The sequence below is a fragment of the Coregonus clupeaformis genome, chromosome 4, assembly GCF_020615455.1.
Source record: "Coregonus clupeaformis isolate EN_2021a chromosome 4, ASM2061545v1, whole genome shotgun sequence".
Taxonomy (NCBI): Eukaryota; Metazoa; Chordata; class Actinopteri; order Salmoniformes; family Salmonidae; genus Coregonus; species Coregonus clupeaformis.
The window spans coordinates 5,133,217-5,160,583 of record NC_059195.1 but is presented as its reverse complement, the minus strand read 5'-3'; the positions used below and the strand labels follow the sequence as shown (position 1 = coordinate 5,160,583).

Below are 27,367 nucleotides of genomic sequence, written 5' to 3'. Positions count from 1 at the left end.
CCTTAGCCAAATATATTTGCCAAAAATGTCACAATTCATGACATTTAATCCCTGTTTTAAGTGAGTTAGGATCACCACTTTATTTAAGAATGTGAAATGTCAAAATAACAGTAGAGAAAATGATTTATTTCAGCTTTTATTTCTTTCATCACATTCCCAGTGGGTCAGAAGTTTACATACACTCAATTAGAATTTGGTAGCATTGCCTTTAAATTGTTTAACTTGGGTCAAATGTTTCGGGTAGCCTTCCACAAGCTTCCCACAATAAGTTGGTTGAATTTTGGCCCATTCCTCCTGACAGAGCTGGTGTAACTGAGTCAGGTTTGTAGGCCTCCTTGCTCGCACACGCTTTTTCAGTTCTGCCCACACATTTTCTATAGGATTGAGGTCAGGGCTTTGTGATGGCCACTCCAATAACTTGACTTTGTTGTCCTTAAACTATTTTGCCACAACTTTGGAAGTATGCTTGGGGTCATTGTCCATTTGGAAGACCCATTTGCGACCAAGCTTTAACTTTCTGACTGATGTCTTGAGATGTTGCTTCAATATATCCACATAAATTTTGGGATGGTGTTCTTCGGCTTGCAAGCAACCCCCTTTTTCCTCCAAACATATTATCATTATGGCCAAACAGTTGTATTTTTGTTTCATCAGACCAGAGGACATTTCTCCAAAAAGTACGATATTTTTCCCCATGTGCAGTTGCAAACCGTAGTCTGGCTTTTTCATGCCGGTTTTGGAGCAGTGGCTTCTTCCTTGCTGAGCGGCCTTTCAGGTTATGTCGATATAGGACTCGTTTTACTCTGGATATTGATACTTTTGTACCTGTTTCCTCCAGCATCTTCATAAGGTCCTTTGCTGTTGTTCTGGGATTGATTTGCACTTTTCGCACCAAAGTATGTTTATCTCTAGGAGACAGAACGCGTCTCCTTCCTGAGCGGTATGATGGCTGCGTGGTCCCATGGTGTTTATACTTGCATACTATTGTTTGTACAGATGAACGTGGTACCTTCAGGTGTTTGGAAATTGCTCCCAAGGATGAACCAGACTTGTGGAGGTCTACAATTTTTTTTCTGAGGTCTTGGCTGATTTCTTTTGATTTTCCCATGATGTCAAGCAAAGAGGCACTGAGTTTGAAGGTAGGCCTTGAAATACATCCACAGGTACACCTCCAATTGACTCAAATTATGTCAATTAGCCTATCAGAAGCTTCTAAAGACATCATTTTTTGGAATTTTCCAAGCTGTTTAAAGGCACAGTCAATTTAGTGTATGTAAACTGGAATTGTGATACAATGAATTATAAGTGAAATAATCTGTCTGTAAGCAATTGTTGGAAAAATTACTTGTGTCATGCACAAAGTAGATGTCCTAATCGACTTGCCAAAACTATAGTTTGTTAACAAGAAATTTGTGGAGTGGTTGAAAAACGAGATTTAATGACTCCAACCTAAGTGTATGTAAACTTCCGACTTCAACTGTATGTAAATAAGGTATTTTTAAAATTGTATTTTTATATATTTGCTAACATTTCAAAAAACCTGTTTTTGCTTTGTCATTATGGGGTATTGTGTGTAGGTTGATGAGGGGAAAATAATTATTGTATCAATTTTAGAATAAGGCTGTAATGTAACAAAATGTGGAAAAATTCAAGGGGTCTGAATACTTTCCGAATGCACTGTATTTAGCAGATCTTATTGTGGGTGTAGTGAAATGCTTGTCACTCAATTAGCCATGTCAGCTAACAATTTTTAGCTATATAGTTAGTCTAGCCAGCTATCTAAACATTTGGTAATCATGGCCGAATACCGGCCGGGCACGTACCTCCAGGGGGCCCCCATTGATATCAGCATGGCATAAGTCATTACAAAATGTGTAGAATTGCAGGAAATTTGCTTTAAAACTGAAAAAGAAAATTAAGCCTAGTGCTGGACAAAAAAACATGCTCAATGGAAAATCTTCATTGAAAATGCTTTTTAGGCCAGGACTAGTCTTAATCTGTGTCCGGGAAAGCGCCCTTAAATGTCTGACTTTGACAATTCAAATGGTAGTTCTATGGTATATACAGTGACGTCCAAAACTATTTGGACAGTGACAAATGTTTTGTTGTTTTGGCTCTGTACTCCAGCACTTTGGATTTGAAATGATATAATGACTATGAAGTTACAGTGCAGACTGTCAGCTTTAAATTAACTCTGAGCGGTTCTTTTGGACCCGGTATTGGGTCCAGCGAGTTTGGGGGTATCCCCAGAAAATATAGTATGCATGGAAAGGGTATACCCTGATGGTCATTGTTAAGCAATGCATTTTCTTCTCTATCCACATTGCCTCGTATGCATCATCCACATGCACCGTTGATCTATCTCACTCGTTTACAATAGGAAAAGTAAATGGGAAAATAAGTTTGAAGTTCTCACCTGTGTTAAGATTTAACTGGATAGAACCCAAATGCAGACAAGTACACCAAGCCAGAGAAGTTTTAACAGGTTTATTATAATGTTCAATAGTCCAGGTTTCCAATAAATGGGAAAGAGCAAGTCCAGGTTACAGGGAGGGTACAGATCCAGGTCAGGGCAGGTGTGGTACCGTAATGTCCTAGTGTCCGTGGTGAGTCCAAAGGAGAGGCCCGATAGTGGAGAGCAGGATGGTGGTGGCAGGAGTGAAGCGGAGGCAGGAGTCAGGTTCCAAATATCTGTGGCACAGGAGAAAAAGTAAATAAACAGTCCAAAAAACACAAGAGCGAAAACAGACAGGTTGAGTCGGCAGCGAGACTAACATGGTTGTCTTGACTATGATCTGACGACGAGTGGAAAGTTTGACCGGGTCTTAAAGGCTGAGGTGATTATGGTGAATGAGCTGCAGCTGGAACCCTGACTCCCGCACACCAGACTTCACTCCTGCAATCAAGGACAGACAGAGGGGAGGGGGGAGAGCAGAGAGAGAGCTACCTAGCAGCAGTAGGCCTAACAGTACCCCCCTCTACGGACGCCACCTGGCGGCCGACAGGGTTTATCAGGATGTAACCTATGAAACTCACGCACCAGAGCAGGATCCACAATGAAGCTCCTGGGCACCCAGGAACGTTCCTCAGGACCATAACCCTCCCAATCCACCAGGTACTGGAAACCACGACCCCGGCGGCGAACATCCAGAAGTCGCCGGACAGTGTAGACCGGACCCCCACCCACGATCTTGGGCGGAGGAGGGGGACGAGAGGGCGGGCACAAAGGGCTAACCGACACAGGCTTAATCTGGGAAACATGAAAGGTGGAATGAACCCGTAGGGAGGCAGGAAGCTGTAGCTTAACCGCGCAGGGGGTTAACAATAGACAGTATCTTGAACGGTCCTATAAAACGAGGCGCCATCTTCTTCGACTCCACCTTCAATGGAAGGTCCCGTGACTTCAGCCATACCTCTTGACCAGGAGAGTAACCGGGAGCCTGGGACCGGTGACGGTTGGCTTGCCTCTGCATGTACGCCGAAGCTCGGGACAGAGCTACCCTGGCCTTCCTCCAGACCTTGCAGCAGCGGCGCATGTGGGACTGCACCGAGGGTACCGCAAGTTCCCTCTCTTGGGAAGGGAACAGGGGAGGTTGATAACCCAGAGCACACAGAAAAGGAGACCAACCAGAGGAAGCGTTAGTCAAGGTGTTATGAGCATATTCCACCCAGGGGAGCATGGAGCTCCATGACCCAGGGTTTGACCCAGTGACACAGCCGAAGTGCGGTCTCCATCTCCTGGTTCGCTCTCTCGGCTTGCCCGTTGGTCTGGGGGTGATATCCAGAGGACAGGCTGGATGTAATGCCCAAAGCTTTACAGAAAGCTTTCCACACCTGGGAGACAAACTGGGGACCCCTGTCAGAGACAATATCCGTGGGTAGACCATGAGAGCGGAACACATGTTCAACCAAAATATCAGCCGTCTCTCTGGCAGTGGGCAGTTTAGGTAGGGCCAAAAAATGAGCGAACTTAGAAAAACGATCAATCACCGTAAGAATGACAGTCTTACCAGATGAGGGGGGAAGTCCAGTGACAAAATCCATAGCGATATGCGACCAGGGCCGGCTGGGTATAGGTAGAGGTCGTAGATGACCAGCGCTGGCCTGGGTGGAGTTTTTACTTCGTGCACATACCGTACAAGCAGCAATGAAGGCTCGAGTGTCCGCCTCCATCGTGGCCCACCAGAACTTCCGTCGCACAAAGTCAAGGGTCCGCGAAACTCCAGGGTGACAGGTAAGGGGAGACGAGTGAGCCCACTGAAGTACCTGGGAGCGAGCAGACTCAGGGACAAACATCCGGTTAGGAGGACCCCTCCCAGGGTCAGCTTGATGATGTTGAGCCTGTCTAACAATCCCCTCGATGTCACATGTGATGACTGCAATACTGCAGGTAGGAGGCAAAATGGGTTCAGGGTTACTACCAGTATCAACAGCCGAATGAACACGAGACAGGGCGTCAGGCTTGACGTTGCGTGACCCAGGACGGTAAGACAGAGAAAAATTGAATCTCCCAAAAAATAGTGCCCACCTGGCTTGACGGGGGTTGAGCTGCTTCGCTGACTGGAGGTAAGCCAGATTCTTATGATCCGTCCAAACGATGAAGGGTTGTTCCGCCCCTCCAACCAATGTCGCCACTCCTCGAGAGCCAGCTTAACGGCGAGCAGTTCACGATTTCCAACATCATAATTCCTCTCTGCCTGAGAAAGTTTCCTTGAGAGAAAAGCACAGGGATGCAGTTTGTTATCTTCAGGAGAACGTTGTGACAACACTGCACCTACCCCAGTGTCGGATGCATCCACCTCCACGACAAACTGGCGGTCGGGGTCCGGCTGCATCAGAATGGGAGCCGAGGCGAAGCGATGTTTCAGTTCTTCGAACGCTGATTCGGCCCCTTCATTCCAAGCGAACGGTCGTGAGATGGAGGTGAGAGCGGTGAGTGGCGCCGCAATGCGGCTGTAGTCCTTGATGAACCTCCTATAGAAGTTCGCAAACCCCAGGAATCGTTGAAGTTGTTTGCGGGTAGAGGGGAGCTGGCCAGTCCGTGACAGCAGAGATCTTAGCTGGGTCCATCCGCAGCTCCCCTGAGCTATGATGTAACCCAAAAAAGAGGTCTCAGACACATGAAATTCACATTTCTCCATCTTCACAAACAGTTTGTTCTCCAACAACCTTTGCAACACCTGGCGCACATGCAGTTCATGTTCCTGGGAGGACTCTGAGAAAATCAAGATATCATCCAGATAGACAAAAACAAACCGATTCAACATGTCCCGAAGGACATCATTGACTAGTGCCTGAAAAACAGCAGGGGCATTAGACAACCCAAAAGGCATAACCCGATACTCAAAATGTCCCAAGGGTGTGTTGAAGGCAGTCTTCCATTCATCACCCTTACGAATGCGCACCAGGTGATACGCATTTCGTAGATCCAGTTTCGTAAAGATGGTAGCACCATGAAGGAGGGGAAAAGCAGAATTAATCAAAGGCAGAGAATACTTGTTCTTAATGGTGATGTTGTTAAGTCCACGGTAATCAATACAGGGTCTGAGGGTCTTATCCTTCTTAGCAACAAAAAAGAACCCCGCTCCTACAGGTGACGAGGAAGGACGCATAATACCTGCCGCCAAGGAGTCCCGAATGTAGTTCTCCATAGCCTCCGTCTCCGGCCGGGAGAGATTGTACAGGCGACTGCTGGGGAGCGGGGCTCCTGGCTGGAGGTCAATGGCGCAGTCGTAAGGCCGGTGAGGAGGAAGAGAAGTAGCTCTGTGTTTGCAGAAAACGGATGCCAGGTCATGATACACGTCAGGAACAGCAGAAAGATCCATGGACTCCAGTGGAGGTTGAGGCACAGTACTGGCAGGAGTCTGAGCAGAACACAAACAATTCACATGACAAAATGTGCTCCATGAAACAATGCTACCTGTCACCCAATCAATGTGTGGATTGTGTTTTATGAGCCAGGGGATACCAAGGACCAGGGGAGTCTGTGGGCAGTCGATAATATGGAATTGAATGTTCTCCTGATGATTTCCCGACACTCTAAGACAAACAGGAACAGTCTGATGGGTAATGCGGGTCAACAATTGTCCATTTAGACCCTTAGCCTGCAGCGGACAATCCATAGGAACAGTCTCCAAATCCATTTGTTGAGCCCACTCTCTATCCAAAAAGCTTTCGTCGGCACCAGAGTCAATCAGCGCACTAACAGAGAAATTCTGGGACTGCCACTGGAGGGATGCCTGGAGCAGAATGCGGGGAGAAGAGGAAGAATCCGCTGCTCGGCTCACCAAAACTTCTCCCATAAATGATGAGCCGGCCCTTTTCCCGGACGAACTGGGCAGGAAGGAACGAAATGACCAGCTTCTCCACAATACAGGCAGACCCGAGCCTGAATACGACGTGCACGCTCCTCTGAGGACAACCGTGCACGACCCACCTCCATGGCTTCGGGTTCAGTGCTCCTCGTATCGACTCGGGGACGACACGGCTCTCTCCGTAGGGACGATGCAGGGAGGAGTTTGTTGATGACAGACAGGTTGCTTGGAACTAACACTCCTCTCCCGGCGGCGCTCCCGAATCCGATTATCCAACCTGATAGTGAGTGAAATAAGATTATCCAGCGTAGGCGATTCATCATATGACACCAATTCATCTTTTAAAGTCTCAGACAAAGCATTGATGAACACTCCTTGTAATGCCTCGTCATTCCAACCACTCACTGCTGCTAAAGTCCGAAACTCCACTGCCATCTCCGCCACACTACGAGCCCCCTGCCGAAGAGAAAACAACCGTTTCGCAGCCTCCTTGCCTCGTACGGGGTGATCAAAAACCTTCCTCATCTCCGTGGTGAAGGCCACGTAAGCGTTGCAAATGTCCGACTGACTCTCCCAGACCGCGGATCCCCAGGCACGAGCGGAACCGCTAGTAGAGTTGATAAGGTAGGCAATACGGGCTCTTTCTGAGGCGTAGGTGAGGGGCTGTTGTTCAAACACTAACGAGCATTGAGTCAAAAAATCGCCACAGGTTCCCATGTTCCCGTCATAGCGCTCTGGAGCAGGAACAAAAGGCTCTCTGATCTGGGCTGAAGGGGTAGTAAGGGCAAACACTTGATTGGTGAGTAATTGAACCTGATTAAGCAGCACCTGACTGTCCTCAGCAATCGTCTTAAACAGGGTATCATGTTGGCCAAGTAGAATGCCCTGATTGGCTATGGCAGTCCAAATTTGAGTGCACTCTGGGGTGGTATCCGAGCTACTGTCTGCTGGGTTCATGTTGTTCAGATCATACTGTTAAGATTTAACTGGATAGAACCCAAATGCAGACAAGTACACCAAGCCAGAGAAGTTTTAACAGGTTTATTATAATGTTCAATAGTCCAGGTTTCCAATAAATGGGAAAGAGCAAGTCCAGGTTACAGGGAGGGTACAGATCCAGGTCAGGGCAGGTGTGGTACCGTAATGTCCTAGTGTCCGTGGTGAGTCCAAAGGAGAGGCCCGATAGTGGAGAGCAGGATGGTGGTGGCAGGAGTGAAGCGGAGGCAGGAGTCAGGTTCCAAATATCTGTGGCACAGGAGAAAAAGTAAATAAACAGTCCAAAAAACACAAGAGCGAAAACAGACAGGTTGAGTCGGCAGCGAGACTAACATGGTTGTCTTGACTATGATCTGACGATGAGTGGAAAGTTTGACCGGGTCTTAAAGGCTGAGGTGATTATGGTGAATGAGCTGCAGCTGGAACCCTGACTCCCGCACACCAGACTTCACTCCTGCAATCAAGGACAGACAGAGGGGAGGGGGAGAGCAGAGAGAGAGCTACCTAGCAGCAGTAGGCCTAACAACCTGTCTGTGTTGTTTTAAGAAAACTCGATAACTTGAAAGCCCTGATTGCTAGGGTCATTTTAAGAGGCCATTTTGGCACAGTGACTCACCACCCAAACCAGACGCAACTGGTTTCAAGTGGCCAAGAGACGTCATGTGATCTCTTACTGCTTACAATGGACGAACTGGGAATCAGATAGGGGATATATTTACATCAGTAAATAGGTAGAAACTTCAGCTTTCTTCTCATATGTACACTCACTGGCTAGTTTATTAGGTAACCACCCTGTTCACGAAAATGTATCACTCCTACAGACAGTGAGTCACGTGGCCATGGCTTGAAATAGAAAGCAGGCAGACAGGCATCGAGGCATTCAGTTACTGTTCGATTGAACGTTAGAACGGGCAAAATGAGTGACCTAAGCGACCTTGAGCGTGGTATGATCGTCGGTGCGAGGTGCATCGGATCCAGTATCTCAGAAACGGCCGCCCTCCTGGGCTTTTCACACACACGACAGTGTCTAGGGTTTACTGAGAATGGTGCGACAAACACAAAACATCCAGTCAGCAGCAGTCCTGTGGGCGAAAACAGCTAGTTGATGAGAGGTCGAAGGAGAATGGCAAGAATCGTGCAAGCTAACAGGACCCCAAACAGACAAATAATGGCGCAGTACAACAAAAACTTCTCTTGGTCAGACGAATCACGGTTCCTGTTGCGTCATGCTGATGGCAGTCAGGATTTGGCGTAAGCAGCATGAGTCCATGGACCCATCCAGCCTGGTACAGGCTGGTAGCGGTGGAGTAATGGTGTGGGGAATGTTTTCCTGGCACATGTTAGGTCCCTTGATACACTACATGGGCAAAAGTATATGGACACCTGCTCGTCAAACATCTCATTCCAAAATCATGGGCATGAATATGGAGTTGGTCCCCCCTTTGCTGCTATAACAGCCTCGGCTCTTCTGGGAGGCTTTCCACTAGATGTTGGAACATTTCTGTGGGGTGCGCATGGTGATGTTAGGCTTGTGAACGGCTGCTCAGTCATGGAAACCCATTTCATGAAGCTCCTGAGGAACAGTTATTGTGCTGACGTTGCTTCCAGAGGCAGTTTGGAACTCTGTAGTGAGTGTTGCAACCGAGGACAGACGATTTTTACGCGCTGCACGCTTCAGCCCTCCGCGGTCCCGTTCTGTAAGCTTGTGTGGCCTACCACTTCGCGACTGAGACGTTGTTGCTCCTAGACGTTTCCACTTCACAATAACAGCATTTACAGTTGACCGGGGCAGCTCTAGCAGGGCAAAACTTTGACGAACTGGAAAGGTGGCATCCTATGACGGTGCAACATTGAAAGTAACTGAGCTCTTCAGTAATGGCCATTCTACTGCCAATGGCTGTGTCCTCAATTTTATACACCTGCCAGCAACATGTGTGGCTGAAATAGCCAAATCCACTAATCTGAAGGGGTGTCCACATACCTTTGGTGTACCAATTGAGCAACACACGTTTCCATTACTTTGTAGAATCCATGCCCCAAAGAATTCAGGCTGTTCTGGATGCAAAGGGGAGGGGTCCAACATGGTTTTAGGTGGGTGTACCTAATTCATTGATTGTATATCAAAAACATGAAGATATTAACAAAAAAAATATTATTGTAAGACGAAAAATTGTTACACTTAAAATGGCTGTGTTCCTATGGGAATTTGTGCATGTTTAGAGCGACACCATTAAAAATAATAATTTTCGAACACTATTTGGTGACATACAGTGCATTCGGAAAGTGTTCAGACCCCTTTACTTTTTCCACATTCCACATTACAGCCTTATTCTAAAATGGATTAAATAAAAACAATTCCTCATCAATCTACACACAATACTTCATAATGACAAAGCGAAAACAGGTTGTAACGTAACAAAATGTGGAAAAAGTAAAGGCGTCTGAATACTTTCTGAATGCACTGTATTTTATGTCAAACCTAGACTTTCAAATCTCTTATTCCCCAACGTTTGACAATTGGGGGACACCCCCAGCTCTGTGATATTCACATTATTTCTGACACCTTTATCAGAATCATACAGTTCTTACCTTTCTAACAGTACTAAGCATGTGTTTGTAGAACTTGTAGTTTTGAAACCAAAATGTACTTTATGAGGGTACTATACAATATTATGTGTTGTTTAGAACATTTACAAACTTGTTGGAGGCATTTGCAGTTTGTTTTGGTTGTGTTTCAGATTATTTTGTGCCCAATAGAAATTAATGGTAAATAATATATTGTGTAATTTTAGAGTCACTTTTATTGTAAATAAGAATAGAATATGTCATGAATGAATCGTAAATAATGATGAGTGAGAAAGTTAGAGACATAAATACAGAGTTGTAGACTCGAGTCACATGACTTAGACTCGAGTCTGACTCGAGTCACAAATTGAATGAGTTGAGACTCTACTTATTTTATTTTCTATTAACTTGAGACTTGACTGGGAGCCTCAAGACTCGGGACTCGACTTTAACTTGAGACTGATGACTTGAAATGATCTGGCCAGGTTTTGTAGCGAATTACTCTCCACGCAGCAGCTAGAGACAGTAGCCGTAGCATCGCCCTTGCAAAAAAAACTTGGCTAGTGAAACGCACACTCGGCCCTCTGATTAAACAAAAAACTGTCACTCTACACAGGTCGGGTGAGCTAGCGAAAATATTGCTGATTTCTTGTACAGCTATAGGATCAGGTGCAGAGCAAACGACAAATTGTAGGGAGATAGGATTACCATAATAAATAAATATGCAGTTCTAAAAATTGTTTGGTGATCAAGAATATTAACTGTTTACTTTGCAAGCTCATCAACAATGGGGTATTAAGCAACAATTACTAGCATAGGCCTACTGGTCTTTTGGAATGTCAAAATTGACAGAAATGTATAATTACTTTTTATTTTATTTTTCATTTACTTGCAGTATTAAGCGTGCATTTGGAATTTGTTATTCAAATGAATTATTACTGTGGCGAAGAAGCACCATAGACATTCTCCAAACTCCCGCTGTCACACCTACTCCTGCTCCCTCCCTCCAGCGTTCGATGTCGCCGGTCTACTAACCACCTGTCCTGGCAACCCACATTGCTCACACCTGGCAACCATCATTGCGCACACCTGCTCCCCATCTTAAGCACACCTGGACTTCATCACCACCCTGATTACTCTCCCTTCATATAGCCCTCAGTAAGCTTCAGTCATCAGGCAGTATTGTTTTCTCTCACGTTCAGTAAGCGGCTCAATGTTTGTTATTTTGTATCGTTTCATTATTAAACTCACCTTCTGCTCCTGACTCCCTGCATATGCATTACACCTGCCAGTGGAAAGCGATTTGTTCTCTTGTTGAAATGTTTGCTGTTGCTTTCACATGTTTAAATGCATATGTGGTAAATCTATATTTAATTTAACCTTACAATAATTGCTAGCGTTTCATTATTCCAGCCCTTACCATTTATTGCAACATTTAGACATCTGTTTGTTTGATACGGTACATTTTCAATTACCATTTCTTACCCTCAGTGGGCGCGATGTTTATTGTGCACATGAACATTCACAAGACTCAAGTTCTGTTTATTTAATTCAACGTATGGTTTCCTTTATTCATATTTCCCTCGTTATGTCGGAGTTCTGTGTCCTACGTTTCGGTCATTCTGGTTTTGCATAATAGGAGCGCGCACACCTTAGTGCGCTACATGGCCTGCGCGCCATGCTTTGGAGTCAGTATGTTGAATAAGATACAATTATTGTTCCATGTATGAATGGTAATCATGAATAATTCTTAAGTCTGATTAAGACGAATGTACCAATGTACAATGGATGTGGAAATTACCTTTTACATTGTATAACCAGCTTATTTGCTGTAATTGCCAATTGGGTCCTGAGAGGGGCCAAGTGCTTATGGGTGTGTTCCTCTGCCCAGATGTTGCTGACACATGCCACAGCTTACAATGCCTGAAACTGTATTTTATGTATCAGCTAACCACATCATAAGTTATAGCAATCTGTCAGTCAATGACACAGTCGATGACTTGCAACCATTGGTTGATGCATGCAATGTCTGAGCAGGGGAACGCAACCTTTATGTAGGCTACCTGATTGAGATCCTGTTAGACAGATTTTATTTGGTTTCTCAAGGGGAGGCTGTGCAGTCTTGCCCTTTACCTGTGTCCGTTCAGATAGCCTGATACAAGCTATTTCTTTCAGGCTATTACCCGTGTATATTTGGTAAATCTACATGTATATTTTGTATGATATGGCCCTTTCACCATTGGATCACCAAGACCTGTAAATAAATCTATACTCTGAGCACGTCAACCTGCCTTGCCTTCTGCTGATTTCATGCCCTTACGTCCCTATTTTACAATTACATAATCAAAATGTGTTGTAGACAAAATAATGAAAAGCGTGTCTGGTAGCCTCAATAAATAGACAAAGATCAAGTCACTGAATGTATAGATTATTTTTTTGGGGGAAACTTGTGACTCGACTCTACTTGCTCTTAGAATGCATGACTTGGACTTGACTCCAGACTCAACACGTTCTACTTGGGACTCAACCCTGTGACTTGAGACTTGCTTGTGACTCAAATATTAGTGACTTGGTCCCACCTCTGCATAACTATCATACCCCCCAAAAAATGCTAATCTCCCCCATAATTGGTCATGGTGAGAGGTTAGCAAGTCTTGGGGGTATGATCTTTGTACCGGGTCCAAAACAAGCACTCAAAGTTTAACACAAGTGAATTTGTCCAAATACTTTTGGTTCCCTAAAATTGGGGGCCTATGTATAGAAAGTGCTGAAATTTCTAAATGGTTCACCCGATATGGATGAAAATACGCTCATATTAAAGCTGACAGTCTGCACTTTAACCTTGTAGTCATTGTATAATTTAAAATCCAAAGTGCTGGAGTACAGAGCCAAACAACAAAAAACGTGTCACTGTCCAAATACTTTTGGACCTCACTGTAAATTGACCCCTACCTCGCTCACTGTGCTCTGTACTGTGGCAGCGGCCATCGCCACCATGCCTTCCAGCTCAAACAGCTCCGTGGTGGTGGTAGGACGGTAGCGGTTCAGAGAACTGTCCTCACGGCGGCTCCTGGAATATCCTGTTGAAAAATAGGCCTACAGAGAAAGATTGGGACATTAAATGAATGACATAAAATGAATATAACCTTAGGCTACCCTAAAATCCACTGTAACACATTTTTACATTTAAATTTTTAGTCATTTAGCAGACGCTCTTATCCCGAGCGACTTACAGTTAGTGAGTACATACATTTTTCATACTCGAAGGCCTTACTATGTTCCCTACCTAATTGTACTGGAATTAGTTATTCATAGTTGCTAACTTCTAACACGCATTATGTACACAATTCTGCCAGTGACTAACCATTCTGCATCTATGAAACATGTTCTGATACATCTGCACATCTTATAAAGGACATTGGCGGCCGAAACTTCATGTTTTTAATAGATGTATATATAAAGTATCACGTTTTTCATTGTGAGTGAGAGTTGCACCTTTTCCTTCTCGGTGCTCATACAATTTTATCACATATCACGTTGGTTGAGCGCCTTTTACTCCTCTCTACATCTACAGTTGAAGTTGTTTTTCAACCACTCCACAAATTTCTTGTTAACAAACTTGATGTCATGGCTTTAGAAGCTTCTGATAGGCTAATTGACATAATTTGAGTCAATTGGAGGTGTACCTGTGGATGTATTTCAAGGCCTACCTTCAAACTCAGTGCCTCTTTGCTTGACATCATGGGAAAATCAAAAGAAATCAGCCAAGACCTCAAAATAAATTTAAATAAAGTCTGCTTCATCCTTGGGAGCAATTTCCAAATGCCTGCAGGTACCACTTTCATCTGTACAAACAATAGTATGCAAGTATAAACACCATGGTACCACGCAGCCATCATACCGCTCAGGAAGGAGACACGTTCTGTCTCCTAGAGATGAATGTACTTTGGTGCGAAAAGTGCAAATCAATCCCAGAACAACAGCAAAGGACCTTGTGAAGATGCTGGAGGAAACAGATACAAAAGTATCTATATCCACAGTAAAACAAGTCCTATATCGACATAACCTGAAAGGCCGCTCAGCAAGGAAGAAGCCACTGCTCCAAAACCGGCATAAAAAAGCCAGACTATGGTTTGCAACTGCACATGGGGACAACGATCGTACTTTTTGGAGAAATGTCCTCTGGTCTGATGAAACATGATGATGAAACAAATATAACTGTTTGGCCATAATGACCATCATTATGTTTGGAGGAAAAAGGGGGGCGCTTGCAAGCCAAAGAACACCATCCCAACCGTGACGCACAGGGGTGGCAGCATCATGCTGTGGGGGTGCTTTGCTGCAGGAGGGACTGGTGCACTTCACAAAATAGATGGCATCATGAGGAAGGGAAATTATTTGGATATATTGAAGCAACATCTCAAGACATCAGTCAGGAAGTTAAAGCTTGGTCGCAAATGGGTCTTCCAAATGGACAATGACCCCAAGCACACTTCCAAAGTTGTGGCAAAATGCCTTAAGGACAACAAAGTCAAGGTATTGGAGTGGCCATCACAAAGCCCTGACCTCAATCCTATAGAAAATGTGTGGGCAGAACTGAAAAAGCGTGTGCGAGCAAGGAGGCCTACAAACCTGACACAGTTACACCAGCTCTGTCAGGAGGAATGGGCCAAAATTCACCTAACTTATTGTGGGAAGCTTGTGGAAGGCTACCCGAAATGTTTGACCCAAGTTAAACAATTTAAAGGCAATGCTACCAAATACTAATTGAGTAAACTTCTGACCCACTGGGAATGTGATGAAAGAAATAAAAGCAGAAAGAAATAATTCTCTCTACTATTATTCTGACATTTCACATCCTAACTGACCTAAGACAGGGACTTTTCACTAGGATTAAATGTCAGGAATTGTGAAAAACTGAGTTTAAATGAAATTGGCTAAGGTGTATGTAAACTTCCGACTTCAACTGTACATCAAAATCAAATCAAATTAATATTGAGTGGACAATTGACAGTGACAGCATAGAATTCAAATGAGGAGATGGACAGGTGAGTGAGGGAGAAAAGAGAAGAGTAGCCCCGTGTCACCACCACGACGACCAGATGCTCTTGGACTATGAGAGAAAACGTAGTCAAATGAAGAGAGAGCAGCTGGAGTAGCAGTGTTCTTTGGGGTGATCCATGTCTGTCAAGGCCAAAAGGTCAAGGGACTGAAGTGCAGCATAGGCTGAGATGAACTTGGCGTTCTTGACCGCAGATCGGCATTTCCGAACGCTACTAGAGACCAGGAATTCCAAATTAGAAGGGTTGCAAACTGTTGCAACCAAGGGATGGGGAGCGTCTGTAAAGCCTACAGGGAGAGGAGTGAACAGGTATAGAAAACATACACAGTTGCCAAAGCTACAAAAGAGCTAAATGAGATCATCAGAAAATAACTAGGTAAGATATTCAAGTGAGAGAGTGGTGTGGAGCCTTCCTCGAACCACTCCGTACAACCGTCTTAGTTTTGCAACAAGACCGCCACTGACATGACCACTGCTTACAGCTGCCGCTGAGAAAACAGGGGAGACTGAAGTACTAACACTAATTGATAACTGCCTTGCAGAGGTGAAGAGCACACCTCCCGGTACTAATTACTGAGGAGAAACCACTCCCCCTCCAATACAGCCACTAATTACAAAAACAACAACAGTATAATATTTGTCTTAATCATTTCTGGAGATATTAGGAGTCCTCTAGCTATAGAATGACTACCACTGTAGTCATTCTATCACTGTTGTATCGTCAGCAAACTTGATGATTGAGTTGGAGAAGTGCGTGGCCACGCAGCCATGGGGGAACAGGGAGTACAGGAGGGGACAGACCACACACCCCTGTGGGGCCCCTGTGTTGAGGATCAGCGTGGCAGAAGTGTTTCACCACCTGGGGTCGACCTGTCAGGAAGTCTAGGAGCCAGTTGCACAGGGAGGGGTTCAGACCCAGGGCCCTGAGCTTAGAGATGAGCTTGGAGGGCACTATGTAGTTGAAGGCTGAGCTGTAGTCGATGAACAGCATTCTTACATAGGTATTCCTCTTGTCCAGGTGGGATAGGGCAGAGTGCAGTGCAATACCGATTGCGTTGTCTGTGAATCTATTGGGGCGGCATGCAAATTGTAGTGGGTCTAGGGTGTCGGGTAAGGTGGAGGTAATATGATCCTTAACTAGCCTCTCAAAACACTTCATGATGACAGAAGTGAGTGCTACGGGGCGATAGTCATTTATTTCAGTTACCTTCACTTTCTTGGGTACAGGAACAATGGTGGACATTTTGAAGAAATGGGGGCAACAGACTTGGATAGGGAGAGATTGAATATGTCCGTTAACACTCAAACCAACTGGTCTGCAGATGCTCTGAGAACGCGGCTTGGGATGCCTTCTGGGCCAGAACCATTGAGAGGGTTAACGCTTAAATGTCTTTCTCACGTCGGCCACAGAGATCCGGCCACACAGTCCACAGTGAACGGAGGGGCCCACATCGGCGGTTCGTTGTTGTTTTCCTCAAAGCGGGCAAAGAAGGTGTTTAGCTTGTTCGGGAGAGAGGCGTCAGTGTCCGCGACGTGGCTGTCTTTCCCTTTATAATCCGTGATTGTCTGGAGTCCCTGCAACGTGTCTCATGTCTGAGCCATTGAATTGCGACTCCTCTTTGTCTCTGTACTGTCGTTTTGCCTCTTTGATTGCCTTACGGAGGTCATAGCTGGTCTGTTTGTACACGTCCATGTCCTACCCGTAGCAACTGATGATTTTTCTATTCACTTACTGGCTAAGTTTAGAATAAGAGAAACTGTGCTATTAGACTTGCTCACCAAAGGCTACAGGTGGATAAGAAAAATGATATCTTAAAGAAAGATATGAAAGAGACAGAATTCTTCATTCATCCTGAAAAATGTATCTATCCAGCACAGTGTGGTTTTAGAGAGTCATAATCATTTTGGCTACATGTACTGTATGTCCTTCTTTTCATCAAGTTGCTATTCATACATTACTTTAGCCATTAAGTCAAACCCAGACGACGCGTTTCAAAAAAGGTTGTGCTAAAAACAGGGGCTGATGGGAAAGAAAGAGCTCTATTAGAGTAACGCCTGACCTTTGAACTTCTGTTCTGTTTCTAAGGTAACAAATGGTTTGTAAGTTCAGTAATGATCATCTTCAATATCTGAGCACAAAATGTCCACCATTCTGGCTTCACATCTTGAATGAATAGATGTGGCTTAGGTGCTTACAAATATCTGCCCTAAAACATTTAATGGTTGTAACTTCAGGTGTTGCATGGTTTGTGCTTTCCATTAGATGGCTTCACATCTTAAATGTTTGTCCACCCCTGAGTCTTTACAACTTAATGAATAGATACATTGTTTGTGCTCACAAATATCTGCTCTAAAAAGTTGGTTTTAACTTGGTGTTTTGTGACATTAGGTGTTAAATGACATGTTGTTTGAATAAACACCTTATCACGCTTTAATATCCTTTATGGTCAGGTGATAATAACACGTTTCAATACAAAAATGGCCAAAATACCCACTACTTTTGCTTGTTTCAAGAGAATATATTGGAAAACCCACTACTCTTTTTTTGTTTCAAGAGAATATGATTGAAATCTGTATTGAAACAGTTTTGAATTTGGAGCAGTGACCACTTAAAGGAAATATGTTCCCAGTTCTGCCTATTTTTCAGTAAATCTGTTGGATACAAGCTGTTTGTGAAGGAACATGTAAACAGGGAGGCACAGAAACTTGAATAATGGCTGAGCGTGCACTTCAGTGAAGTGGCTTAAAAAGCTCTTCTCCATCCAATGATATCCAGTGTAAAAAGGTCAAATATATCGCTAAAAGACTTCAGGATTAAAAGTTCAGGCAAAACCTACACAACAAAAAAAGTATATGTTGATTCAACGTACAATTATAAGGCTGCAATATAATTGTGAGTTCTCAACAAAATTTCACACAAATAAAAAACAGCTGCAAAATCCTATTGCAGCTGGTTGCCTTACAATTGTACGATTAATTTCTGCTTGTAAGTTTATATTTCCATAACACAGTGCAGGTGTGATGTGTTTGCTACAATATGCATGTTAGTTTACAATATGTGTGTACGCATGTTTGTAATGTTGTGCGTATGAGTATTAGTGATTAACTTTTAAGTAAACTTTCACGCAAATATTCCATTGACTCAAATATCTCAGGTTAGGATTGGAGGTGTGTAATATGGTGAAATGGAGGTGGTTCTGTGAAATACTATGATGAGTAACATTGCTTGAGACCTAAAGACTTGCGTTAGCTCCCTGAGCTATTGCCTTGGCTTTAGCTCGACGGGCTAACAATCTTGTGGCCCACAGATGACTGAGGTCAAACCCAGTCGGTCAGCCTTGCGTTTCTCTACCTGTACTTCAGAGGGCTCCAGCAGTTCATTGATGGGTGGGCTGATCATGATGCCCGGTCTGGAGGAGGGTCTGGAGAGGGACACGGATGGGCTCACGTCCCCCCTAAGGCGCCTTCTCCTCCCTGGGCTATCCTTGGGGGACAGGGGCCTCTTGGGTTCATCCTCCTCCGAGGACAGGCCCTTGTCACTGATGTTGCCCGTCAGCTGGTCCAGCTTCTGTCTCAGCTGCAGTTCCTCCAGGTCCACCTCCTCCCACTGGGGCAGGGGAGAAGTACAGGATTGGCCCTAGGAAAACACAGAACGGGAAGACATGACAGTCATCACTTACAAATATGGTTATTTTGTTTGCTTAATTTCATTACACAATGAAATTAATTTAAAGAAAAGCATTTATGAGGATCTGTCTCAGTCCGTTAGTACGTTCATCACACGCGACATCGCAGACAGCACTGACCCGATTTTGACGAACCTTGGGTGAATGATGCATCTGGCCATAGAGATCCGGCATTTACAAAATTACACTGATTGGCGAGATGGTGGCGCTATAACAAGCGATTGAAAATGGTAAATTTGAAAGATCACGCCCCTCACCCCGTTTGACCGAAAGTCGTAAAATGTCCTACATAGGTCCCTCTCCTCACAAGGATTTATTTTGCCTCAGGGACCCATAAGGTCCAGCCATGATGGATTTTCCGCCTTTTTCATATTTGTGAAAAACACATAAAACGCCACTCCTCTGGCACCCAATGACTGATCTGCACGAAACTTGATATGTGGCATCTATGGACAGGGCCGGATTAATACAGGTTTTACTGGGGCAGAAGCCCATGGGCCCAGGCCTGTGGGCGGGGCCAAGAGGCAGCAAAAAAAATATATATATATATATATAATATATATACACACACAAAGGTGCTGCTCAATAAATTAGAATATTGTGGAAAAGTTAAGTAATTTCAATAATTCAATTGACAAAGTGAAACTCATATACAGTGGGGGAAAAAAGAATTTAGTCAGCCACCAATTGTGCAAGTTCTCCCACTTAAAAAGATGAGAGAGGCCTGTAATTTTCATCATAGGTACACGTCAACTATGACAGACAAATTGAGAAAAAATAATCGAGAAAATCACATTGTAGGATTGTTTATGAATTTATTTGCAAATTATGGTGGAAAATAAGTATTTGGTCAAACAAGCAAGATTTCTGGCTCTCACAGACCCGTAACTTCTTCTTTAAGAGGCTCCTCTGTCCTCCACTCGTTACCTGTATTAATGGCACCTGTTTGAACTTGTTATCAGTATAAAAGACACCTGTCCACAACCTCAAACAGTCACACTCCAAACTCCACTATGGCCAAGACCAAAGAGCTGTCAAAGGACACCAGAAACAAAATTGTAGACCTGCACCAGGCTGGGAAGACTGAATCTGCAATAGGTAAGCAGCTTGGTTTGAAGAAATAAACTGTGGGAGCAATTATTAGGAAATGGAAGACATACAAGACCACTGATAATCTCCCTCGATCTGGGGCTCCACGCAAGATCTCACCCCCGTGGGGTCAAAATGATCACAAGAACGGTGAGCAAAAATCCCAGAACCACACGGGGGGACCTAGTGAATGACCTGCAGAGAGCTGGGACCAAAGTAACAAAGCCTACCATCAGTAACACACTACGCCGCCAGGGACTCAAATCCTGCAGTGCCAGACGTGTCCCCCTGCTTAAGCCAGTACATGTCCAGGCCCGTCTGAAGTTTGCTAGAGTGCATTTGGATGATCCAGAAGAGGATTGGGAGAATATCATATGGTCAGATGAAACCAAAATATAACTTTTTGGTAAAAACTAAACTCGTCATGTTTGGAGGACAAAGGATGCTGAGTTGCATCCAAAGAACACATTTTACATTTACGTCATTTAGCAGACGCTCTTATCCAGAGCGACTTACAAATAGGTGCATTCACCTTATAGCCAGTCGGATAACAACTTTACAATGTTTTTTTTTTTTTTTTTTTTTGGGGGAGCTTGTTCCACCATTGGGGTGCCAGAGCAGCGAACAGTTTTGACTGGGCTGAGCGGGAACTATGCTTCCGCAGAGGTAGGGGAGCCAGCAGGCCAGAGGTGGATGAACGCAGTGCCCTCGTTTGGGTGTAGGGACTGATCAGAGCCTGAAGGTACGGAGGTGCCATTCCCCTCACAGCTCCGTAGGCAAGCACCATGGTCTTGTAGCAGATGCGAGCTTCAACTGGAAGCCAGTGGAGTGTGCGGAGGAGCGGGGTGACGTGAGAGAACTTGGGAAGGTTGAACACCAGACGGGCTGCGGCATTCTGGATGAGTTGTAGGGGTTTAATGGCACAGGCAGGGAGCCCAGCCAACAGCGAGTTGCAGTAATCCAGACGGGAGATGACAAGTGCCTGGATTAGGACCTGTGCCGCTTCCTGTGTAAGGCAGGGTCGTACTCTCCGAATGTTGTAGAGCATGAACCTACAGGATCGGGTCACCGCCTTGATGTTAGCGGAGAACGACAGGGTGTTGTCCAGGGTCACGCCAAGGCTCTTCGCACTCTGGGAGGAGGACACAACGGAGTTGTCAACCGTGATGGCGAGATCATGGAACGGGCAGTCCTTCCCCGGGAGGAAGAGCAGCTCCGTCTTGCCGAGGTTCAGCTTGAGGTGGTGATCCGTCATCCATACTGATATGTCTGCCAGACATGCAGAGATGCGATTCGCCACCTGGTTATCAGAAGGGTGAAAGGAGAAGATTAGTTGTGTGTCGTCTGCGTAGCAATGATAGGAGAGGCCATGTGAGGATATGACAGAGCCAAGTGACTTGGTGTATAGCGAGAATAGGAGAGGGCCTAGAACAGAGCCCTGGGGGACACCAGTGGTGAGAGCACGTGGTGCGGAGACAGCTTCGCCACGCCACTTGGTAGGGAGCGACCGGTCAGGTAGGACGCAATCCAAGAGTGAGCCGCGCCGGAGATGCCCAGCTCAGAGAGGGTGGAGAGGAGGATCTGATGGTTCACAGTATCAAAGGCAGCAGACAGGTCTAGAAGGACAAGAGCAGAGGAGAGAGAGTTATCTTTAGTAGTGCGGAGAGCCTCCGTGACACAGAGAAGAGCAGTCTCAGTTGAATGACCAGTCTTGAAACCTGACTGGTTTGGATCAAGAAGGTCATTCTGAGAGAGATAGCAAGAGAGTTGGCTAAAGACGGCACGCTCAATAGTTTTGGAGAGAAAAGAAAGAAGGGATACTGGTCTGTAGTTGTTGACATCAGAGGGATCGAGTGTTGGTTTTTTGAGAAGGGGTGCAACTCTCGCTCTCTTGAAGACGGAAGGGACATAGCCAGCGGTCAAGGATGAGTTGATCAGCGAGGTGAGGTAAGGGAGAAGGTCACCGGAGATGGTCTGGAGAAGAGAGGAGGGGATAGGGTCAAGCGGACAGGTTGTTGGGCGGCCTGCCGTCACAAGTCGCAAGATTTTATCTGGAGAGAGAGGGGAGAAAGAAGTCAAAGCATAGGGTAGGGCAGTGTGAGCAGGACCAGCAGTGTCATTTGACTTAACAAACGAGGATCGGATGTCGTCAACCTTCTTTTCAAAATGGTTGACGAAGTCATCCACAGAGAGGGAGGGGGGTTCAGCAGGGAGGAGAATGTGGCAAAGAGCTTCCTAGGGTTAGAGGCGGATGCTTGGAATTTAGAGTGGTAGAAAGTGGCCTTAGCAGCAGAAACAGATGAAGAGAATGTAGAGAGGAGGGAGTGAAAAGATGCCAGGTCCGCAGGGAGTCTAGTTTTCTTCCATTTCCGCTCTGCTGCCCGGAGCCCTGTTCTGTGAGCTCGCAATGAGTCATCAAGCCACGGAGCTGGAGGGGAGGACCGAGCCGGCCGGGAGGATAGGGGACATAGAGAGTCAAAGGATGCAGAAAGGGAGGAGAGGAGGGTTGAGGAGGCAGAATCAGGAGATTGGAGGGAGAAAGATTGAGCAGAGGGAAGAGATGATAGGATGGAAGAGGAGAGAGTAGCGGGAGAGAGAGAGCGAAGGTTGCGACGGCGCATTACCATCTGTGTAGGGGCAGAGTGAGTAGTGTTGGAGGAGAGGGAGAGAGAAAATGATACAAAGTAGTGGTCGGAGACTTGGAGGGGAGTTGCAGTGAGGTTAGTAGAAGAACAGCATCTAGTGAAGATGAGGTCAAGCGTATTGCCTGCCTTGTGAGTAGGGGGGGGGGCGGTGAGAGGGTGAAGTCAAAAGAGGAGAGGAGTGGAAAGAAGGAGGCAGAGAGAAATGAGTCAAATGTAGACGTAGGGAGGTTGAAATCCCCCAGAACTGTGAGGGGTGAGCCATCCTCAGGAAAGGAACTTATCAAGGCGTCAAGCTCATTGATGAACTCTCCAAGGGAACCTGGAGGGCGATAGATGACAAGAATATTAAGCTTAAATGGGCTAGTGACTGTGACAGCATGGAATTCAAATGAGGAGATAGACAGATGGGTCAGGGGAAAAAATTGAGAATGTCCACTTGGGAGAGATGAGGATTCCTGTGCCACCACCCCGCTGACCAGATGCTCTCGGGGTATGCGAGAACACATGGTCAGACGAGGAGAGAGCAGCAGGAGTAGCAGTGTTTTCAGTGGTAATCCATGTTTCCGTCAGCGCCAAGAAGTCGAGGGACTGGAGGGTAGCATAGGCTGAGATGAACTCTGCCTTGTTGGCAGCAGAACGGCAGTTCCAGAGGCTGCCTGTGACCTGGAACTCCACGTGGGTTGTGCGTGCAGGGACCACCAGGTGAGAGAGGCAGCAGCCACGCGGTGTGAGGCGTTTGTGTAGCCTGTGCGGAGAGGAGAGAACAGGGATAGGCAGAGGCATAGTTGACAGGCAACAGCAGATGGCTACAATAATGCAGAGGAGATCGGAATGAAATTAACTAAACATCTGGGAAAGGAGAGAGCGGGGCCTCCCTCACCACAACTCCCAAATATAACTCTCCCAACTTCCACCTCAGAAACTATAATTGTTGTAAACTACAGCGGTTCAATGTTTTCTAGGAATAGACTAACTTAGTTTATTCAGCTAGCTAACTAGGTGCAGTATTATTCCGTGAAAAACGTCCGGGCACCTCGTCATAAGACGCCACAGCCAGCTAGCATGCCAGTCTCCAACAACACGGTTTAGCGCCAATACTCAGCCACAACAAACCACCAGTGTATCAACACGCAAGCAGATCGTCCGTGTCCGTGTCTAATGTTGTGGGTTAGTCCCGACAGCTTGAGCGAGTCCGTCGTCAACTTATTCAGCCAGTTAGTTAGCTAGGATAGTTAGAACACCATACCTACTGTGAAGCATGGGGGTGGAAACATCATGCTTTGGGGCTGTTTTTCTGCAAAGGGACCAGGACGACTGATCCGTGTAAAGGAAAGAATGAATGGGGCCATGTATCGTGAGATTTTGAGTGAAAACCTCCTTCCATCAGCAAGGGCATTGAAGATGAAACGTGGCTGGGTCTTTCAGCATGACAATGATCCCAAACACACAACGAAGGAGTGGCTTCGTAAGAAGCATTTCAAGGTCCTGGAGTGGCCTAGCCAGTCTCCAGATCTCAACCCCATAGAAAATATTTGGAGGGAGTTGAAAGTCTGTGTTGCCCAGCGACAGCCCCAAAACAGCACCTGCTCTAGAGGAGATCTGCATGGAGGAATGGGCACAAATACCAGCAACAGTGTGTGAAAAACTTGTGAAGACTTACAGAAAACGTTTGAACTGTGTCATTGCCAACAAAGGGTATATACAAAGTATTGAGAAACTTTTGTTATTGACCAAATACTTATTTTCCACCATAATTTGCAAATAAATTCATTAAAAATCCTACTATGTGATTTTCTGGATTTTTTTTCTCATTTTGTCTGTCATAGTTGACGTGTACCTATGATGAAAATTACAGGCCTCTCTCATCTTTTTAAGTGGGAGAACTTGCACAGTTGGTGGCTGACTAAATACTTTTTTTTCCCACTGTATTTCGTTGATTACACAAAAAGTGAAATAGTTCAAGGCTGTATTTGTTTTAAAATTGATGATTTATGGCTTGCAGCTCATGAAAACCCCAAATTCAGTATCTCAGAAAATTTGAATATTGTGTAAAAGTTCAATATTGTAGACTCAAGGTGTCACACTCTAATCAGCTAACTAACTCAAAACACCTGCAAAGTTTTCCTGAGCCTTTAAATGGTCTCAGTCCAGTTCAGTAGGCTTCACAATCATGGGGAAGACTGCGGACTTGACACTTGTGCAGAAGACAGTCATCAACACCCTCCACAAGGAGGGAAAGCCTCAAAAGATAATTGCTAAAGAAGCTGGCTGTTCACAGAGTGCTGTATCCAAGCATATTCATGGAAAGTCGAGTGGAAGGAAGAAGTGTGGTAGGAAAAGGTGCACAAGCAACAGGGATAACCGGAGCCTTGAGAGGATTGTCAAGCAAAGGCCATTCAAAAATGTGGGGGAGCTTCACAAGGAGTGGACTGAGGCAGGAGTCCGTGCATCAAGAGCCACCACGCACAGACATATCCAGGAAATGGGCTACAACTGTCGCATTCCTCGTATCAAGCCACTCCTGAACCAGAGGCAATGTGAGAAGCGTCTTACCTGGGCTAAGGAGAAAAAGAACTGGTCTGTCGCTCAGTGGTCCAAAGTCCTCTTTTCAGATGAAAGTACATTTTGCATTTCATTTGGCAATCAAGGTCCCAGAGTCTGGAGGAAGAGTGGAGAGGCACAGAATCCAAGTTGCTTGGCCAGCAAACTCGCCTGATCTGAACCCCATAGAGAATTTATGGGGTATTGTCAAGAGGAAGATGAGAGACACAAGACCCAACAATGCAGACGAGCTGAAGGCCGCTATCGAAGCAACCTTGGCTTCCATAACACCTCAGCAGTGCCACAGGCTGATCGACTCCATGCCACGCCGCATAGATGCAGTGATTCATACAAAGGACCCCCAACCAAGTACTGACTGCATGTACAAGAATATACTTTTCAGAATGCTGACATGTCTGTATAACATTTCCTTCTTTCACTGGTCTTATGTCATATTCTGATTTTGGGGTTTTCATGAGCTGTAAGCCGTAATCATCAAGATTGAAACAAATACAGGCTTGAACTATTTCACTTTTTGTGTAATTAATCCACGATACATATGAGTTTCATTTTGTCAATTGAATTATTGAAATGACTTAACTTTTCCACAATGCACCTGTATATATACAGTGGGAAGAAAAAGTATTTGATACACTGCCGATTTTGCAGGTTTTCCTACTTACAAAGCATGTAGAGGTCTGTAATTTTTATCATAGGTACACTTCAACTGTGAGAGACGGAATCTAAAACAAAAATCCAGAAAATCACATTGTATGATTTGTAAGTAATTCATTTGCATTTTATTGCATGACATAAGTATTTGATACATCAGAAAAGCAGAACTTAATATTTGGTACAGAAACCTTTGTTTGCAATTACAGAGAACATACGTTTCCTGTAGGTCTTGACCAGGTTTGCACACACTGCAGCAGGGATTTTGGCCCACTACTCCATACAGACCTTCTCCAGATCCTTCAGGTTTCGGGGCTGTCGCTGGGCAATACGGACTTTCAGCTCCCTCCAAAGATTTTCTATTGGGTTCAGGTCTGGAGACTGGCTAGGCCACTCCAGGACCTTGAGATGCTTCTTACGGAGCCACTCCTTAGTTGCCCTGGCTGTGTGTTTCGGGTCGTTGTCATGCTGGAAGACCCAGCTACGACCCATCTTCAATGCTCTTACTGAGGGAAGGAGGTTGTTGGCCAAGATCTCGCGATACATGGCATCATCCATCCTCCCCTCAATACGGTGCAGTCGTCCTGTCCCCTTTGCAGAAAAGCATCCCCAAAGAATGATGTTTCCACCTCCATGCTTCACGGTTGGGATGGTGTTCTTGGGGTTGTACTCATCCTTCTTCTTCCTCCTAACACGGCGAGTGGAGTTTAGACCAAAAAGCTCTATTTTTGTCTCATCAGACCACATTACCTTCTCCCATTCCTCCTCTGGATCATCCAGATGGTCATTGGCAAACTTCAGACGAGCCTGGACACGCGCTGGCTTGAGCAGGTGGACCTTGCGTGCGCTGCAGGATTTTAATCCATGACGGCGTAGTGTGTTACTAATGATTTTCTTTGAGACTGTGGTCCCAGCTCTCTTCAGGTCATTCACCAGGTCCTGCCGTGCAGTTCTGGGCTGATCCCTCACCTTCCTCATGATCATTGATGCCCCACGAGGTGAGATCTTGCATGGAGCCCCAGACCGAGGGTGATTGACCGTCATCTTGAACTTCTTCCATTTTCTAATAATTGCGCCAACAGTTGTTGCCTTCTCACCAAGCTGCTTGCCTATTGTCCTGTAGCCCTTCCCAGCCTTGTGCAGGCCTACAATTTTATCCCTGATGTCCTTACACAGCTCTCTGGTCTTGGCCATTGTGGAGAGGTTGGAGTCTGTTTGATTGAGTGTGTGGACAGGTGTCTTTCATACAGGTAACGAGTTCAAACAGGTGCAGTTAATACAGGTAATGAGTGGAGAACAGGAGGGCTTCTTAAAGAAAAACTAACAGGTCTGTGAGAGCCGGAATTCTTACTGGTTGGTAGGTGATCAAATACGTATTTCATGCAATAAAATGCAAATTAATTACTTACAAATCATACAATGTGATTTTCTGGATTTTTGTTTTAGATTCCGTCTCTCACAGTTGAAGTGTACCTATGATAAAAATTACAGACCTCTACATGCTTTGTAAGTAGGAAAACCTGCAAAATCGGCAGTGTATCAAATACTTGTTCACCCCACTGTATACACACTATCAGTCAAAAGTTTGGGGGGGGGTATACACAGAAGATAGCCCTATTTGGTAAAAGACCAAGTCCATATTATGGCAAGAACAGCACAAATAAGCTTAGAGAAACGACAGTCCATCATTACTTTAAGACATGAAGGTCAGTCAATACGGAACATTTCAAGAACTTAGAAAGTTTACTCAAGTGCAGTTGCAAAAACCATCAAGAGCTATGATGAAACTGGCTCGAA

At 45.2% G+C, this 27,367-nt stretch overlaps 1 protein-coding gene across 2 annotated transcripts in view; it reads right to left on the bottom strand.

Annotated features, from left to right (window-relative positions):
* Window positions 1-27,367, bottom strand: part of LOC121550703 (melanophilin-like) — a 167,270-nt gene that overhangs the window by 6,739 nt on the left and 133,164 nt on the right. For both annotated transcript variants that reach the window (XM_041863064.2, XM_041863070.2), the window contains exons 10-11: window positions 18,290-18,574; window positions 12,828-12,971 (exon numbers count right to left, since the gene is read on the bottom strand). In XM_041863064.2, the coding sequence (XP_041718998.1) occupies window positions 12,828-12,971; window positions 18,290-18,574 (429 nt within the window). The remainder of the gene's footprint in view (window positions 1-12,827; window positions 12,972-18,289; window positions 18,575-27,367) is intronic.